The sequence below is a fragment of the Papaver somniferum genome, chromosome 7, assembly GCF_003573695.1.
Source record: "Papaver somniferum cultivar HN1 chromosome 7, ASM357369v1, whole genome shotgun sequence".
NCBI classification, from domain to species: Eukaryota; Viridiplantae; Streptophyta; class Magnoliopsida; order Ranunculales; family Papaveraceae; genus Papaver; species Papaver somniferum.
In genome coordinates, this window is record NC_039364.1 from 27,449,351 (window position 1) to 27,469,371 (window position 20,021).

General features: G+C 37.3%; 1 protein-coding gene and 1 pseudogene across 1 annotated transcript; one reads left to right on the top strand and one right to left on the bottom strand.

The window, feature by feature from the left end:
• LOC113296791 lies at positions 1-1,466 on the top strand (annotated as a pseudogene).
• A 6,344-nt stretch (positions 1,467-7,810) lies between these two features.
• On the bottom strand, positions 7,811-10,948 carry LOC113296792 (DNA-directed RNA polymerases II and IV subunit 5A-like). The gene is made up of 4 exons (XM_026545130.1): positions 10,810-10,948; positions 10,320-10,703; positions 9,095-9,208; positions 7,811-8,208 (listed from the first exon to the last, which is right to left on the bottom strand). Exons 2-4 carry the CDS (start codon positions 10,695-10,697, stop codon positions 8,083-8,085), a joined length of 618 nt encoding a protein of 205 aa, XP_026400915.1. The 5' UTR covers positions 10,698-10,703; positions 10,810-10,948; the 3' UTR covers positions 7,811-8,082.
• Between the last annotated feature and the right edge of the window lie 9,073 nt (positions 10,949-20,021).

Genomic DNA, 20,021 nt, shown 5'->3' on the forward strand with positions numbered 1-20,021 from the left:
GATAACTTATCCTATTTTTATTTTATTTTGCCTTTCTTTGGCTTCCCATGGCTGCCATTCCTGTTAACTTTCTCATTTTATTCTCTTTTGTTGCTTTGCTTTTCTCTTCATCCCATGGGCAGTTATCGACCAACTTTTACCCTACAACTTGCCCAAGTTTACCCGTGATTGTGCATGGTGCCATGACCAAAGCCCTTATCTTAGATTCCAGGATAGCAGCCTCTATCCTTCGACTATTTTTCCATGATTGCTTCGTTAATGTACGTTTAAGATACATGCATACTGGATACCACATACTCTCGTACAGTACGCCGTGTAGGCAACCAGATAATACTCGATTAAAATTACAATTGTCCTTACTATACATGCATATTTTGATACTAATACTAATGGTTGATTAATATTCATTATTAGGGTTGTGATGCTTCAATCTTGCTGGACGACACTGCAACGTTCACCGGTGAGAAAAATGCATTTCCTAACGCAAGATCAGTACGCGGGTTTGAAGTGGTCGACACAATTAAATTACTGGTTGAAGCAAGTTGCAGTGGAGTTGTATCTTGTGCTGATATACTTGCTCTTGCAGCTAGATATGGTGTCGTCTTGGTCAGTACTAATTGTTCTAGTTCCCATATTACAATATTATGTTAATTTTTAGACCTTGAATTCTTGATTAATTTAAATTTCCATTCCCGCTTTCTATATTTACGCATTGACAGGTGATTAGTAATTAAAAATCACCTTTATTGATAAATTGCAGCAAGGTGGACAATCATGGACAGTGCCGTTAGGAAGAAGAGATGCAAGAACTGCAAGCCAAAGTGATGCAAACAGCCAGTTACCTGCTCCTTCAAGCAATCTATCAACCTTAATTTCTAGTTTTTCAGCAAAGGGGTTTACTGCTGCAGAAATGACTGTTCTATCCGGTGCTCACACCATAGGTCAAGCTGGTTGTGAAAATTTCCGAAACCGTATTTACAATCAAACAAACATTGATCCGGATTTTGCCATCACCCGTAGGGCAAACTGCCCTTCGACCATAGGCAGCGGTGACCGAAACTTGGCGCCACTTGATGTTCAAACTCCAACCAGATTTGAGAACACTTACTTCCAGAACTTGGTGGATCAGCGAGGGCTACTAAATTCGGACCAGTCTTGTTCAATAACGGATCTCAAGATGCAGTGGTTCAGACATATAGTCAAAACAATGTTAAGTTTCTAGCTGATTTCGCAGCAGCTATGGTTAAGATGGGAAATCTTAGCCCAGCTCCGGGCACCGTTACAGAGATTAGAAGAAATTGCAGGATGATTAACTAAAACAAGCCAAACACATGTCCTTTTTGAATGCTTCAATTTCAATAAAGAGAGAATGTATGACAGATTCTGATTCCTGAAAGATGTTCCTCTAGTTTTTATTATGTAAAAGAAATGTTTGTTGAATGTATGGTAATTTTTAACCTGGCCAGATTGGGATATATCCAAATTAATTGGGGTATACCTATGTTTATATGGACATAGTTCCCTTACTAAGGGGAGGCTAAATATGGATGACTTTACAATACTACCCTTACCCTTTATAATTCTAATTACCCTAAATCAGTTTTCTTTTATACCATTTCATCTTCTTCTCTTGTTCTTCTCCTCCACCTCTCTACCTTACCGGCTCTTCCTCCCCACCATTGAAAACTCGTCGATTAATTCGTCGTAATCGTCGATTCGAAAATTCCGATTAATCTTCAACCATGGAACCGCCGAGGGCTAGTAAGATGAAACAAACAAATAGAAAGCGCAATGAATTAAACCCTGGATTTGCAAATTTAGTTCAAAGGAAAGTGAAGAAAAAACCGTCGAAGAATAAGAGATCAACGCCGTTGAAACCGAAAAAATGACGCGATTAAGAAAGTAAGGGCCTACTTAAACTCACTCCAGTACTTCAATTTCATGTTTGCATGTCAAATTAGGTCAGAAAATTCGAAATTGTGAATCAACAGTTATTCAGCCGGCAAGGTGTTTGTTCCGCGACCTTGCCGTCTTTTCATATTTAGGGTTGGCCGGCAAGCTATTAAGTTGAAGATCTTGCCGGCTGTTTAGTATCTGTGACTGCTACTTGCAGGGTCGGCAAGGTATTCAACCTAGGACCCTGCCGGCGTCAGTTTTTTTTTGCCGGGTCGGTTAGAAATTTTTACCTTGCCGGTCGTATTTCAATTTTTTTAGTATCTCCTGATGCCTTGAATTATGAAAGTCGAAATGGTATTTGGATAAAACCATGACGGTTGTTTGTTAGCCGTCAGTGTATGGGTAATAGACCTTGCCGACTGATTATGTGGAAAATCCTTGTATCTATTGTGTTCATATTTGTTATAAGTCGGCAGGTTATGTGAATAATACCCTGCCGGCTACTGTTTAGACGACGTGCATTTTTTAGTCGACCCTTCTGACTGTTGGTCCGCCGGATTTGTTACATATGTCGATCCTGCCGACTGTTGCCTTTTTTTTTTTAATTTTTCTTGTTTAGGTCGCTTAAGAGAAAGAAGAAAAATGTTACTCTTCCTTCAAGACCTCCTCGCGTAGGCTCCAAACTCTTGACTTTAACACATCGAGGGGCATTCGTTGAGCCGGGAACGGTCAAGATCCGTGGACGGAATGATTCTCGACCACCACCGGAACCAAGTGATTCGGATGAAACTCCAGATGAAGACCAATCGATTCCATCTGGTAGAAGAGGTGATGATGATGATGTTGATGAAAGCACTCCGGCTGCTGGAGAAGGTAACAATGATGATGATGATGGTGATCAGGACATGCTACCTGTTGGAGGAGGTAATGATGATGATGATGATGGTAATGGAGATAAAGATAAGGATATCAAAGATGAAATTGTTGAAGAGGCAGTGGAACAAGAAGAAGAAGAAGATGGAGAACAAACTCAATCTATTGTTCAACAAACCGAAACTTCAACTTCAACTGAAACCGGAAAGAAAAAGAGGGTTATCACTAGATCAGCTGATTCCCACATGCTTCCCCGTCACTTGATGGTTAGACTGAGAGCAGGTGAGCCTCCAAAGGGGACCCCAAAAGATGATGGAAACGTTCTTTTTGGATACAAAGATTCATGGGCATGTACGATCCATAATACTATCGTAAGTAATCTCAATCTGTCTTTGTTTTTTATTTAAGTGTGTATCTATCTTAAATTTGCGTCAAGTGTTTGTATTTCTTTTCATTTTGTTTTTTTGGTATTTAGAATCACAAACATGCCATCTGTCTCATGAGTCACCAAGCTTCATGTTCAGTGACTAAGAATTGGGATCTTGAGGATGAATGTGAGGAGGTGAAAGTGATTGTCAAAAACTCCGGGTTATGGCATGCGGTGGAGAGTTCGATATCCGAATCGCCGTCGAAAAATTGACTGCGGATGAGGTAATATTTGATCTGTATCGAGATGCTAGAAATCAAGGTTTAATACAAAGGATAGATGATGTTACATTATACTACAGTCCCTTGATGTGCACCCATGGATATTCAATGTACGATCCACATCGGATAATGCGACAATTGGGTTACGTCCAAGAAGAACCCCATTTCGATGTTGAGACGTTCTTTAATGTGTTAAGGGATAGCTGCACCACGTCCCAAAAAACTATTAACGTCGCTTACGCTCCACCGCCAGTTAAAGATCATTGGAACGATAGACGTGGTCGTAAAGTCGATACGAGTCTTTTGGACGAGGTGACCGAAGGTCATGAAGCTAATGAGAAATACATGACGTGGTACTCGGGTTGGGCTCGTCCTACTGTGATTAGGGAAATGACTGCTGAAGAATTGGCTGTAAGAGGAAGATGGCATCGAAAGACCCAGCAACAAGTCTTAAGCTCTTTGTAAGTATTTTAGAGTTGCTCTTACTGTTTTAAAATTAAATTATCAAATCATTCTATTAATTGTTTGTTGTTTAATTGAAAATAGAAGGAGCATTTGAAGATCCTTGTGAGGGTGATGTGTTGCGCGAGAGAAAGAGGAGAGCCTTTGTCGATTGAAGAGCAAAGCAAGCACATTGATTATGCTAGCAATGTTGACAATGAGGATACCTATGAATTGTTCAAGCAAGATGATGCTGATGTAAAGAGGGAAGAAAAAGCCAAGAGGGAAGCACAAGCCAAGATGAATGCTGACAAAAAGAGGGCTCGTAGTGGTCGTGGTGGTGAAGGTAGTAGTAGTGGTGGTGCTCCTAAACGGGGCCGTGGTCGTGGTCGTGGTGGTGAATGAATGCATTCCTAGTTTATTTCTTTATGTTGTGGTAGACAAATGTTAAAGTTAACTGTTGGACAAATGTTTTTTTTAAGGTTTATGGGACATGTTTTCGTATTTTGGACAAAAAGTGTTGGATCTCTAGTTGTTGAATGAATGGTTTGTTTAGCTACGTAAAGTTTCAATACTTATGCCGGCATGATTTTTTTAAGTTACATTACCGACTACACCAAGGCCGGCAAGGTTGTGAACTGTCAGACTGCCGGCCCTGACAGCAGAAATTATTTGCATACCAGGGTCGACAAGGTAATCAGATCAATACCTATCCTGCTGTTGTACAACCGGCAGGGTATTATGTTATCGACCCTGCCGGCTATGTGTTGCAGAAAATACCTTCTCCTGATGCCTAAAATCATCATAAGGTCGGCATGGTAATAAATTACGATCTTGCCGACTATATTATAGCCGGCACGCTAGTGACCAAATACCGTTCTGACGGTTAAACAGAAGAAAATGAACTCCTGATGCCTAAAATCATCATAAGGTCGGCATGGTAACAAAATTTCGACCTTGCCGACTATATCATAGCCGGCATGCTAATGACCAAATAGCTTTCCGGCGGTTACACAGAAGAAAATGAACTCCTGATACCTAAAATCAGTATAAGGTCGGCATGGTAACAAAATTTCGACCCTGCCGTCCTGACTTAGTCGGCATACTGGGAAAACAAAAACCTCGCCGGCGATTTCAAAATTCAATTTTTTTGCAAGTACAATTGCATTGATTGGCTTGTACTTAGGCATTATAACGGCCAAATTTGGGCACCATCCTATAAATACACTTCTTATCTCTACAAAACAACACACAAGTATTTGCATATACTCTCCAAGGCTTATATCATCATACACTCCATCTAACTCACCCAATAGCTCTCTACATACAACAATGGCTTCATTTGATTCAAATGAAGATTTGGAAATCACCAAAGCTTGGTACACGGAAACTCGAGTTAGACATCAGTCCTCCGCAAGGGTGGATGCCGTCACCTTTTGGACAAGGATACATAATAAATTTAGGCAAGAGTTTGGGAATCCTAATGAAAAAAGTGTTCAACAAGTCCATGATAGGCACCTAGTCATCGAAAATGTGATACTTGCTTTTTTATCTCTCCAACCTCGGATTTTCAACGCTACCAACTTCAACTTGTCCATTGGACAATTTGTAAGTGTTTTTGTGGTTTATTTTACGTGATCCATGTTGTTTGATCTGCCTACTGAACACCACTAACAAAGTAAGTTTGTGTTTTTTTTGTAGCATGAAGTTGTCAAAGCGCGCTACTTGGAGGAAAAGTGGGAAGCATTCGCATTCAATGCAAGCTATGAATTCATGGTCTCCAAAATCCCGGAGTATACCCCGGACTTCATGCAGGCCGGAGATGAATGGGATTCCTCCAACGAAGATTGATGGGTTTAGTGTAGGTTTTGTGGGTAGATCTCTATGTAAACCCTCACGAGACTATAACTCGTCCACTAGGGTCGTCTAGGGATTCAAAGGCTTGATGCACATGCTAAGTGCATTCGTTTTTCCGTCGACAAGGAGGTAGGTTTTATGTTTCAATCAATGTAGTAACCAAAATTGCATGAATAAAGTGAATTACATCTTCCCATATTCTGTTTTCTGTTGGATATAACTATAGGCCCGCAATGTTAGAAATCATTATCATGCCGACTATAGGTCAGCCTGCAGTGTTTTAAATTATGTGCTTGCCGACTATATGATAGCCGGCATGGTAGGAAATATTTACATGACGACCGTAAGATTGTTGGCCCCAAGATAGTCAGCATATTCTTCATTCAAAGACCCTTCCGGCCTAAAAATGGTCGGCGTGTTATTCATCCACGGACCATGCCGGCTATACTTAGTCGGCATCCTATCCAAACATCGACCAAGCCGGCGGATCTTGGTCGGCACCTTATTCAAACCTGGACCTTGCCGACCTTTCATATTTTCAAAACTAAATTTTCATATTTTAATCTACTTATTCTCATTCTCAAAATTTTAATGTAAACTCAATTAATTAACCTAATCAGAATTGTTAGTGTTAATTAAACAAGGGATATTAGTCATTTAGAAAATACAAGATTAAGGGGTGGTTTCTTTTACTTCAAAATGTCTTGGGTTTTGTCTCATTAAGTATACCCCAATTAATCTGGGAATACTCCAATCAAGCCAGGATTTTTAATTAGTATTTTATTGGGGAATTTTGTGTTTCCTCTTCAAAATAAATAGCTAATTTGCATTATCCCCTCTATTAATTGATAATAGGTGAAACCTCCTTTCTGTCAACTCAGCAGTTACCAAGCAGTTAACTGTGCATGTGCGTTTCACATGCGTGTTATAATATATTTATACAAATCTAATCTGACGGTCTAAATCAAAGACCCCAAATGAACCCTAAAACCATCGTCGTCTTCTTCCTCGCCGACTGCTCCTCCAAGTTCTTCATCACCAACTCTAAATGAACTAAACAGTGCCACTTCAAAATACTCTTTGAAATTAAAGAAATGTGATTTATCATGTCATTCTATCATACTAAACAAGCTGGCAATCGAGAATGAACAACAGAAGATTTGGGGTTTTAATGGCCATCAGAGAAAGTCATGGTGAGTTCTTGAATAATCAAATATGGGATTGTCTGAATAAAATTTAATATTGATTTCAGTTAGTATATGTGTGCTTATTGGATTAGGTCAGTTAGATTATTACAATGGAAAACAGTGACTCGGGCCCTCGATGGTTTAGGCCATCAATGGAAGCAAACTAATTTATTCCATGTTGAGACCATGGAGATTCTAATTAATGTGAATGTAATTATTTTTTTTTGTTTTGGATTCTATGTGTACACCGTACACGGATTGTCTAATTGCAATTTTATTTTTCTAATTGCAATTTATTGGTATACGAATTTGATAGTCAGGTGATTTATTGGTGTGTCTTTTTGTGTTCCTGGTTCACCACTGATTGTAACGACAACTGAGTTTTTAGCTTTTACAAAAAAAAACCATTACCACTTCTTTTTTTTTGGGAGATTAGAGTCGCAGAAATGAAAAACAGAAAAGAAGTGAAACCTAGCCATGATTTCCATTAATGAATCTAGTCCTAGAGAGAGGGATCTAGGAAGTTTTTTTGCTCTAATGGAATTGGACTATCTTTTGCGACTAATGTTGAGATTTCACTAGTTAATTTGACAACATCAAATAGAAGTGATTCCGAAAAAAATTGACCGTGTTGTTAATGGCGTCGGTAGTGGTATTTTAGGATACTTGATAGTTGATATGTTATGACACGCATATGAAATGCACGTGCACAATTAACTGCTTGGTAACGGAAGAATTGACGGAAAGGGGGTTTTACCGATTATCAACTAAAAAATGGGTAATACAAATTAGCTATTTATTTTGAGGGGAAACACAAAATCCCCCTATTTTATTTTAATAAAAAGTCTACTTTATAGGTTGGAGAAAAATTCTGACAGTAAGGCACAAATTCGTATTGAAACTGAAAGTAATCAAAAAGACATCAAATTTACTACTTCTCTAGAAAATCACAAAAGCCTACATCAAAATGCATCATCAAGTATCCATACACTGAAGATCCAGATTGATTGTCCACCCAAAACCCAATCTGGATGTACCCAATCAACATTATTAAGAACAAACCTTTTGAAATCCTTCATCCTAGTCCATAATTCTTGATATCCATTTAAAATTGCCTATTCAACTAACAGTAGATAAACCCAGAAACCATTTTGCAACATCAATAATAGCTAAAAACTACTCAGACAACATATCGGTATGTGACGTATCTGCCTGCTGTCTCACTAGGCCTGATGATCTTCACCACTTGCCCACGTTTTAGTCCATAATACCTAGCAATGGGATCAGTAATCTGAATTCGAGGTAGCTGAAACCACAAGACCAAAAAACAATTAGAATTGTCAAAATAGAGAAGGAAATATTAGTAGAACAGTTCTAATTAAACCATTAGTAGAACAGTTCTAATTAAACCATTAGTAGAACAGTTCTAATTAAACCAAGTACTAAGATATGAGATTGAGCAATTGAAGATAAAACTCGAGCAGGATCCAAACTCCAAAGAGGGTTGAAAAACCTTGTAAGTACTCCAGAGGCTCTAAACAACTACCTAGCAACTGAGTTACAAGCAATCAAGTATACTCAACATTTCTACCCAGCCTCCACCACCACCGACTACTTCGGAAGCACCAAAAACTACCTACCAAACTGTCAACTAGTATTTTCACAATTCCCTCGTACCCTCCAATATCTCTACAGTTAATATTATTGCAAGCACAGAAAATCCATTGTGTCTTTACTAGACGATTATGGAAAGAAAATGGTTCAAAATATTTAATCGTCCGAAACAAAGATTCATGCTATGACAGGCATAAAGGAACAATAAGAATTCTATAGAAGAATATATCTTGTTAACAAAAAGAAGGTGTACAGTAATATAAACAGGAATTTATCTCATTTCTACAGAACAAAACATGCCATAAGTTCAGTCACAAAATCAATTACTGTCTTATATGCATACGAAAATGGTTTTCCATTTTCACAAGTATTTGTTGTCCTTTGATAAATTAGCAAGGGTTTTGATAAACGTTTTCCATAGACCAGAAAATGGGCACTTAAATATTTTTTTTTAATACATATACATGCATATAGAGATATATCTAGTGTGCCTGTGTCAGTGTGTGATATCTGGTGTACAAGAACATGAAACAAACAAGAACAGTGGGTATAATATGGAATATTTAATCAACACAAACCTGAGTTTCTTTCAAAGTATAACGCTCCAGCAAAGTTTTCTTTTCTTCGGGTGTGAGAACTTGATGTACAGGGACAAGAACATGCCGACTGATGTTGACAAGCAGCTCAGCATCCTGCCACAGAATTGTAAGTGAACTTTAGTTCTCATTCTTTTCACAAGATCACAATAAAAGGCACGTAAATCCTCCTCTCTTGATTCTTCAGTACAACGTTAAAGAACTTATGAACTACAAAATGATCCCAAGCCTATTTCTGTGTCCTAAACATCAACACACGCTATATGAAACAAGACTCAGTATTTGTTCTTTTCCACCGTACTAACACGTACCAGTAATTAATATAGTTGACAAGTCAGTAAAGGCCCATTTTCTTACTTGATCCAAGTAAGACTATAAATTAATGAACAAGGGTTCCGAAGAAATGTTTCAAGTCTCAATAGATCATTGTGGTAACCATTCATATAAAACCTTAACCCTTATAAGATGAACTAAAGAAGAAGTCTTATGAGTGTACAAATTATACAACATTGTTTGACTTGATAGTTGGTCTTCAGAAAATAATTTAAGCTAAAGAGTCGCTACAGCAGATGTTAACTAGCTAGTCAGTGTGCTAATAAGTAGTAAGTTGTTAACAGTTTTCCACAGAGCTCGTAACCGAAGAAGCACTATATAGTTTTGCTACTAATTCCTAAGTTGTTTAGGGCGAGGCTTATGGCGTGAAGCCGGGTGTGAAATCCCAACATATCTAATTCCAACCACACAAATATCCCCAGGAATCCAATAACCCAATGGCAACATAGCTAATTCCAAGCTACACATAAATATCTATATGAATCCAATAGCCCAATTCGATGCCCCTAATAACTCTGGCAATGTTTCTTTCATAATGCAAACGAAACCCATCATTGCTTTCATAACTATCTATAACGCAATTATACTAAAGGTACCGAAAATGCAGCTTGCAAGAAAATCCTACATTCCTATGTGTATCTCCAGTTTCCACAGAATAAGCCACAGAAATCTTATACTCCTTTTGTTAATTATCCAATGGATGTAAATAAAATTCTTCCCTTTCCTCACTATCTAACCATTCTAAAACCTGACACAGAACATGTTCAAAATCAATAAGGTATGTTGAATCTAAGCTTCGAAACAAAAGCAAGGATATTCAACAATAAGAAACCAGAGATTCCCACAGCTAAGCAATAACAAATCAACAAATTACCTGGAAAACCTCCAAATGGTAACTGGAAGAAAATTCACTGATGCATGTCTTGGCAAAGGGAGTTAAACTTTGTTGAGCAACGAAAATTGCCCTGTTAACTTCATCATTTTTCATCCTATTAATATAAGTCTTCAATGTCTTAACTCCAACTTTGGAGTCCTCAGGGAAGAAAACATATATATGATCATTACTATCGTTTCTCTTGCTTTTCTTGATATCAAGATTTTCTCTCTTGATATTATCCCCAAATTTAGCGAGAAATCCTGCTCTTGTCTCGTTGATTTCAAAATCTCCGACTAAGTAACCTCTGTCATTCAACATCTGCATCACTGTTCGCCGGATTCTGAACAGCTTCGTTATTTCCTCGTCTGAAGACATCTATTCCTGAAAAAAAAAGAACAATCCGACATTGTTAAGCCAAACCAAAAACCCTAAATCGTAAGAGAGTTTCAACATAATTATTCATTTCAATTGTAAAGGGAAAACTTACCAGTACGGGACGGAATTCGATGGGGTTGCGTTTTCTAGGGTTTCGCAAGAGGGGGAAGAAAAATGCCAATGGAGATTTGTGCGAGAGAAAGAAAGACGGAGGACGATTAGGGAAGTGAGACGCAGAGGGTTTAAGCGAGGGTTTTGCGGATCATTTTATACACTTACCTCGACTTGAGCTGGGACCCAGGGGTATGTTTGGATTCAACAAAAATGAAATGGTGTATCTCACTGGGGTATGTTTGGATTCAACAAAAATGAAATGGTGCATCTCACTGGGGTATGTTTGGACTCAACAAAAACGCCTACACATTCTATCCTAATCCGACACATAGCTATATGCACCACTTCATATTTTCGTTTTTGTTGAGGCGAGTCTGATATGTGCCTCACCAGTTAGGTACGGAATAATACCCGACTCAAGTATATCCGAGTCATATGTATGAGCCGAGTTAAACTTCAAGTTAATTATCAGAAAATTATCATCAAACAACGAGTTTGGCATTTTTCGAGCCAAGACAGATTTAGATCCAAAATAAACAAAATGTTGTTGTGTGTTTTGCTTCGCATTGTTTATGGACACTCTTCCTTATTGAGTGTCATATTTGTGAAGCTACAGTAGCACGACAATTTAATTCAGTGTATAATAGATGTCCAAAGTGTTGCTTACGACGTATCATAGTAAAATTAGTTGGAACACTATTAGAGTTTAAAGAATGAAGGGCGAACTAGATCTAGAATGATCAGTATGTACCGAAGGGTTGGCTATGTCAAGAAGAATGAATTACTTAGGAAGTAATGACCAAAAACCTGAGAAAGTATAGAGACATGATGTTAGAGGATCGCTCGGTGGAACTCGCAAGTTTTGTTATCTCAAGTTTGTTATCAATGTTGGAGGTACAAAACTATATCTTGATTTCTAGTCTACTAAAGTCAAGTCTTGGACTGGGATTACAGTATGGTAGTTAAGTATCAGACATCAGCGAATAACCCTTGAAGATTGAAGACTGACGAACAAACGAAGATACTTGCAAGAACTTGATCAAAAAAGAGGTATGTGGAGACTGACCTATCGTATTTGTTAGAGAATTGCTCGGTCGAACTCGCAAGCGTTGCTATCTCAAGCTTGTTTGTCAAGTTTAGGTGTCAAAACTATAAGTCTTGATTTCTAGATAAAATGTGTAGTTGAGCTTCAGACTTCACGACGTTCATCTATTGAAGACGAAGATCTACTAAGGGGAGCTTGGAAGAACTTCATCAACAAAAGGTATGTGGAGACTTAAACCCATCTATCACTCAGAGGTCTATTCTATTCTATCTCCTATTAAGACTAAGTTGTATAGCTATATAGACTTTCACATTGTACACATTTGATATTTCGAGCTAAGTTTAACTCGCTTATATCTTTCTCGAAATATGTGTTGGAAAGTTTTTTGCTTTAACTACGTCATTATTCTTGACGAGTTTAGTTGGAAACAATTTATTTATTGGAAACTAAATAATGAGTCAAAAGATGATCATGTGAAAATCGCCTTGTAACATCTTACATGATTTGTGTGAGACAGTCATTTGATATAGACTCGAAATGTTTCGTATTGATCATTCGATCACTTGAAACTTACTTATAAGCTAATAGTTTGTGTGATACAGCTATTGTCGTCTTCTAAGGATGTTTCAATGATTGAAATGAGAGTTTAGAACAATTAACAATTGTCTGGATATAACACAGTATGCATACCAGTATTCAAACTATTGTAAGTATCATTCAGGTCTGGGAACCAAGTATGCGTACTCGTATGCGAACGGTTTTAACTGTCAAAGTCCAGGAACCAATTTTGCATACCCGTTTGTAAACTGTTTCACCTGAATTCGGTCTGGAACGATAGTATGCGTACCTGTTTGCGAAAGATCAAAGTCTGGAACTTAAGTTTGCGTACCCGTTTGCAAACTTATGTGGTTAAGTTCTAAAATCGGTTAAGTATGATTTCATACTCATGAAAAAATACATTTATAAATTAAGGAATGCAATCTTTGGAAACCGTGGCTAAAATGTTCATGAATTGATTCTTTTGAATCAATCCGATTTTGCTTCAATTGTGTCTTGTATACTTATATGAGAATATAAGCAATTGAACAACTCTATGAGTAACACAATTAGATTCATTTAATTATTATTTGAACTAGAAGTGTTAAGATGAATGTCGTTAATACAAAAGTGTTCATATGGCTAACTTCGGTTAACTATTGTTGAGCCAACTCAATATACACGTTTAGGTACGGTTACCCATATTTAAATGAAGGTATATTTCATTTGTGTGTAACAAGCTAATACCATCTAACAGTGCAGAGATATTGATTTGGTTTAAGCAAACTTAGCTTGAATCTTAAATCAAGATTTCATATAAATGGTAAATATTGACTGCTTTGTTATAAAGCTATCAAACCCTGATTTGAAGACTATATAAGGGAGGACTCTAGCAAATGAGAAACTTAATCCCCAAACCTCATGTGTGATACTAGTTGCGACTAGAGTCGATTCTCCCGTAACCTAGGTTTTTCCTAAAACCATTATAGGTTAACGACTTAAAGACTTCATTGGGATTCTGAAGCCAGACCCAACTATTTTCTATGTAGTTGCGTGTTCTGATCTTACTTTTTCTATCGTATTCAGTATTATCTTCTCTAATATTTGCTCGAAATTTATCTCCGATAGGTAAGATATAAAAAGTAATCACAAGTCTCTTCGTCTCATTCTTTGTGATTCCATAATAACTTGTTCTACTACCATATAATTAAGTATTGTGAGGTGATTGATACAGTATGCTAGTGTCTGTAGCGGCTTAATACAGTATGATGTTCAAATATGGACTAGGTCCCGGGGTTTTTCTGCATTTGCGGTTTCCTCGTTAATAAAACTTCTGGTATCTGTGTTATTTCCTTTCCACATTATATATTTTTATATAATTGAAATATCACAGGTTGTGCATAGTTCAATCAATTGGTAAATCCAACCTTTGGTTGTGGATCGAAATTGTTTGACACTTGAACATTGGTCTTTGGTACCGTTCAAGTTGTTTCTCATAATAATCAGGCTCACGGATTCTATCTGTTTGATTGGCTGATTACTTTGAGAAACAGAGATATAACTCTTGGATATATTTCCTTAATTGAGTCTGATTGTCTAGTTGATTCTCTTGGAAATATATTGGAGTTAGTCCATAGAAATTGCCTAACGAAATATTGGCTGTGGTTGTTAGACCCCCGCTTTTTCACTATTTACTCATGGCATACACCATTCTATCTTATGAGACTTTGTCGTATGAGTTTAATTGATTTTAATACTTGTATGTTTTACCTAGTCGGTCTGAAATTCCACGAACTGTAGAGGTTTTCCAACTAGGTTGACGAACCTTTTACATATGAGTTCGGGAATGGGGGACGATTTGCAAACCTCTATGGTCTGACTTTGCGAGCTGCCAAGATATGCATACTCCTATGGCATGACTTCGCAAACTGCCAAAGGTTTGCAAACATATACGGTTCTAGTTAGCACAAGGTCATGAACTGTCCTATTTGATTATGTTCGCTTTTGTTACAACTCTCATAGACACTTCTACGACAATGTTATTCATAAAATAACTTTGGGCTTGTGGGTGATTGTTTAGGCTTGACTATTATTTAATATCTCTAGTGCTTGTAAGTTCAAAGGTATACTTTCCGCTACGGATTATTATTGTGCACGGTTCCATGGACGTTATAGTGCATATTCTTTTGTGTAATTTCAAGGCAGACTTTTCACATACTTACATGAATACCTAATAAGAAATTCATTTAAACTGAGAAAGTGTTTGCTTTAATCTCAAGTAATCTTATCTTGAATTCAAAGATATTTGTAGCCTTGAAAATCTATAAATAGAGAGACTCTTGCGACATGATTTCTTATTACCTGGCACTCTTGTGTCCTAGTTTCAAAGCTATAGTCGTCCTTTATAACCTAGGTTTCTCTACGAAACTGTATTCTAGGGTTACAACTTTGAAGACTTCACTTAAGGATTCATGAAGCGTGGTCAGACTACCTTTTACATGATAATTCTTGTATCTGGATATTGTTCTACTGGTCATTGAAGTTCACAAACTTTAGATGAGGAACAAGATAGATAGAAATCACAAAGTTCTCTTCATCTCAAACTTTGTGATTCCTCAATATAGATATCTAAACTCTTCCTTGATTTGTTTGGATTGTTTTTGTGGGGTGGTTAGTAATCTAGGATTCTCTTCTAACAAAATGTAAGTGTTCCAGATCCGTGAGGTTTGCTGGAATTTGTTTACTGCAAGCATATTTCCAAACCTAAATTGAAACATGTTAAAAGAAAAATCAAATATGATTGTCTGTTAGAGGCGGATATGTATCAAAAGTTACCACTGAGGTTGAAGCAACACTTAGACTGTAAAGGGTCTGCTAAGGGAATCATGTGCATATAATCTTGTTAGTCTCAAGAGACATAAGGAACACGACTACAACTGAATTACTTGGAGGATTAATTCGGTCTCAACTATATTCCAGTTCGAAGTATGACGGTATTGAATTCATATATTGAAAGATAGATTACATCATACTTGTTCGAATTCAGATCCTGATAATTTAGATACAAACAGATTCTTCTTGATATTTATTTTTGAGATCGTCCAAAAACTCTTTTGCACAATCAGGTACACGAAGCTTTGGTCTATACATATCGATTGTGGAAGAAAAAAAACTTAATATACAATCTGATTTAAGGGTCTTTGCTTTGGATTACTTGTGATTGTATTAGGTTTTTTCCATACAAATTGTCGAACGAAAAAGTTGGTGGTGTACTTGGTACCTGTTTTTTTCACATGACGCAGCCAAGGTCTTCTGTAACTGTGATTTTCCGTATCGTCAAGGGAAATGTGGAAGAGGTATTGCGGTGTATACAAACGTTATTGGAATGATGACGCTTTACTGTGAACATAAAGAGCATTAGAAATCATGTGTGATGCTCCCGGTATGATGGTGGTTGGTAGAATAGACATTTTGTATACACCCGTAAAATTCATAACAAATATGGTTACCAAATAGTTTGGTTGCTAATTTTGATTAATAAAATTGACATCAAATAGAAATCCGGTTAACCAACAGTTGCTCAACAAATATGGTTACTTAACAAAATCGTTTCATTAGTAAACTCTACAATAACCTTTCTGGAGATTTGGGTTTATTTTGGAAGGATGCTCTTGAACTTAAAATCATAAATAAATATAGTCAAATCATAAACCGTGCTCTCGGAATTGATGCTAGAGATGAAGAAGTAGCTTTACCATATGTCTATGGGGTCTTGGATAATGATGCTAGACTTCAACAATGTTAATTTCTCGAAGACATTTTATTCGATTAGAATGTCCCTGGATCCTGTTAGGGGATTTAAACTTCATCTTTGATGAATCTGAAAACTTTGGTGTAAATGGTGTTTCTCAATCCCAAATTGATTATATTAGAGACCTTATTAATGTTGCAGGTATGCAAGAAGTACTTGTTAGAGCATATCTCGGTCGACCTCGCATGCGTTGCTATATCAAGCATGTTCGTCAATGTTAGTGATCAAAACTATGAGTCTTGATTTCTAGTCTATTATAGCTAAGTCTCGGACTAGGATAAAAAAGTGTAGTTGAGCTCAAGGACTTCATGGCGATTCATCATACAACGACGAAGATCTACTCAAGGAACCGTGGAACTTCATCAACAAAAAGGTATGTGGAGACTTGAACTTATCTATCACTCAAAAGTCTATCTATTCTATCTCCTACTTCTTATGAGACAAAAAGTCGTATGCTATATAGACTGGATCATACAGATTTGACATTTCAAGCTGAGTATTCACTACTTATCTTTTTCTCGAAATCGTGTGTTGGTAAAGCGTTTCGCTTTGATCTAGTTTATCTTCACCTAGTGACGAAAGTCATGAAAAGTTTCAATTACTTTGAGAATTGCTCTGACGTGAAACGATCTGTGAATAACTGCTATATAACGTCCTCTGATAATGTCTCAATGATTGGAATGAGAGTTTAGATTACATAATCATGTATTCCTTAATCCGAAGTTTTCGAACTTTGTTGATTGAGAGAAATCGGAGGAATTGGTTTTGCCAAGTCCGCGAACCCAGTCCGCGAACTGACGGAAGTTCTCTTACCGAGAATTTCTGCTGGGATTTTCCAAAAACTCGTTTGCGTGATTAGTCCGCGAACTGGCGGAAGGCTCTTTGCCGAGATTTTCTGCTGAGTTTGGAAAACTCTGCCGGTTGCCTTAAGTCTGTGAACTTGTTTGTGAGCTTAAGTGGTTATGATCTAAAGATGTGCTCTGAACATGAAACTTAAATTACTAAGGAATGCTTTATGCAAACCGTGGATATAAAGTTCATGAGCCGATTCATCGAATCGAATCATCTTTGTTTCAATTATGTCTTGCGTAGTTACATAATATCTCATAGTAATTGAAAAACTCTCTAACTAGTTCATTTGAGTCAATTGAACTAGTTATGGTGAAGAAGAACTAGGTTAATATGGAATGCTCATACGGTTAACCTTTTGGGTTACTATGTTGAACCAACATACACGTACGCGTTTGGGCATGGTTTTCACAAATCCAGTAAATATCTACCCAAGTGTGTGTGACAAGCCAAGTTTTCGATCTAACGGTTGAGAAATATTAGCTTGAATCTAAATCAGGTTTTCATCTAATAGTGAATATGGATTTCTTTGTAACTAAGGCAAAACCATGATTTGAAGGCTATATAAAGGAGACATCTAGCATTGTGCAAAACTAATCCCCACACGTCTGTGTGATACTAGTGCGCTTGTGTAATCACAAACTAATCCTCATTGTTTGTGATTCCTCGACAAACCGCTTGTGTAGTCAAGAAGGATTGTTGAGAGGTGATTGATTAATCTAGGTTGTTCTTCGGGAATATAAGACCGGATTATCAATTGGTTCCTGTTCACCTTGATTTTATATCTTAAGACGGAATAAAACCTAGGGTTTTTCTGTGGGAGACAGATTTATCCTTTGATAGACTTTTTTGTGTGAGACAGATTTATTTAGTATCAAGTCTGCGATTTTGGGTTACAACAACTCTTAATTGTGGGTGAGATCAGCTAAGGGAATCAAGTGCGCAGTATCCTGCTGGGATCATAGGCGTAGGAGTACAACTGTACCTTAAATTAGTGGGAGACTGATTTGGGTTCGACTATAGTCCAGTCCGAAGTTAGCTTGGAATAGGCTAGTGTCTGTAGCGGCTTAATACAGTATGTATTCAATCTGGACTAGGTCCCGGGATTTTTCTGCATTTGCAGTTTCCTCGTTAACAAAACTTCTGGTGTCCGTGTTATTTCTTTTCCGCATTATATTTTTTATATAATTGAAATAATACAGGTTGTGTGTTAAAGATCATCAATTGGAAATCCAACCCTTGGTTGTTGATTGATATCGATTGATCCTTGGACATTGGTCTTTGGTACCGTCCAAGTTATCTCTCTATGATGAAGACTCGCAGATTTCCATTTGCTTGAGTAAAGATAAAATGGAGAGATTGAGATATAAACTCTTTGATATATCTTTTTATTGATTGAGTCTAACTGTCTAGTTGATTCTCATAAAAAGTATATTGGAGTTTGTCCATACATATTTCTAAGTGAAATATTGGGTGGTGTTGTTAGAACCCCGCTTTTTTAATTGGTATCAGAGCAGGCAAACATGTTAAAGACCTTATAAGTCTGTGTTTGTAGCGATCTGATTATGGACGAGTCTATCTCTAATAACGTACTAGTTTAGAAATTACCAGATGATTCTAAAAGCTTGGATTCACCTGAGAGAACTGTCACATCTAAGTCAATATCCAAACATTCTCTTGATGTAAAAACTGTTGATTGGGAAACTCTCCTAGAAGAACAGTTGGATGAACTTTCTGATGAAGGTGATTCAGATATTGATAGAGATGTTGATGAGGAAGTCTCAGAGTATGTTAAGTTTTTGGATTCGTGGAATATGAAGAAGATTACAACTTCTCATGTCACACCTCTTCTGACTCCTCTCTGTCGAGAAAAAAAGAAATTGAGAAGATGTTACGCAGGTGTTTATTTTTCGAATAGTTCTACCGAATCGATCCTCAAGGATTCAGAGGAAAACCTACGTATGAAGTCACTTGAGTGTGATAATCTTTATCAAAAGTACTTTTTGTTGGAAGAGAAACTTGCAGAATCTGAAGCAAGGTTTAACTCCCAGCAAACAAGTTTTGACGACAGAGAAAGCACATATCTCACTCGAGAAAAACGCCTTGAGGCTGATTTATCTGCTGCTCTTGATAAAATCAAGATGTTGGAAGATGACTTTAAAAAATTCAATACTAGTTCAAGCAAATTAACCACTATGCTAGGAGAAAGTAAAAATCATCGTGATACACGAGGATTGGGCTATAAGGGAATAGATGCTCCAAGTACTAGCAAAGAGGTAAAATTTGTCAAGGCTAGTGATTCTTATCAACAAAAGGTTTCCACTGATGGCAAAAGTGAAATACCTTCTCCGGCGGTTAAGGTTCAAAAGAGCAATGTTTATCAACCTCCAAAGTTAGCACACTCGGATCGAGGTAAGAACATTCCTTATGTTTGCCACTATTGCGGAAATAAAGGTCACCTGGAAAGGAGATGTCGTTTCCGTATAAGGAATGAGAAACTTCACGATGTTCTTGTTTGGGCATCACAAGAAGTTGTGAAACCAAGATATACGTTAAGACTGATCCTCTTAACATTACAGGTTGTATTTGTCCAACCTTTAGGCAAAGGAATCAGTGCTATGATAGACCTAGATTTTCCTACAAACGTCGTACGAATCCTTTTCATAATCGTAATGGTTATCAAAAGGATAACTTCGTAAAGACGAAGACAAGATTCGATGCTTCCAATTGGAGAAAGACTAACTTGCAAAAGAATAGTCAATCAAATTCTCTTCCAAGAATTCTAGAAGAGAGTGATGGGAAGAAGGTTCCGACTGTTCCTAAATGCACTCAGAAGTGGATACCGAAGAAAGACAATGATGTTTTGAGTGTGAAAAGGAATGATCTTCCAGAAAACTCCATGACTATGGAAAAGGCAGTATCCATGATGTTGGAACTTAACAAGTTTTTTGGAAAAATGGAATTGGAT

Coding starts and splice junctions, on each gene's coding strand:
- LOC113296792 (XM_026545130.1), bottom strand. CDS start 10,697: ATGTCTTCAGACGAGGAAATAACGAAGCTGTTCAGAATCCGGCGAACA. Junction 9,209..10,319: donor ACCATTTGGAGGTTTTCCAG/GTAATTTGTTGA, acceptor ATTCTGTGGCAG/GATGCTGAGCTGCTTGTCAA. Junction 8,209..9,094: donor ATACTTTGAAAGAAACTCAG/GTTTGTGTTGAT, acceptor TTGTGGTTTCAG/CTACCTCGAATTCAGATTAC.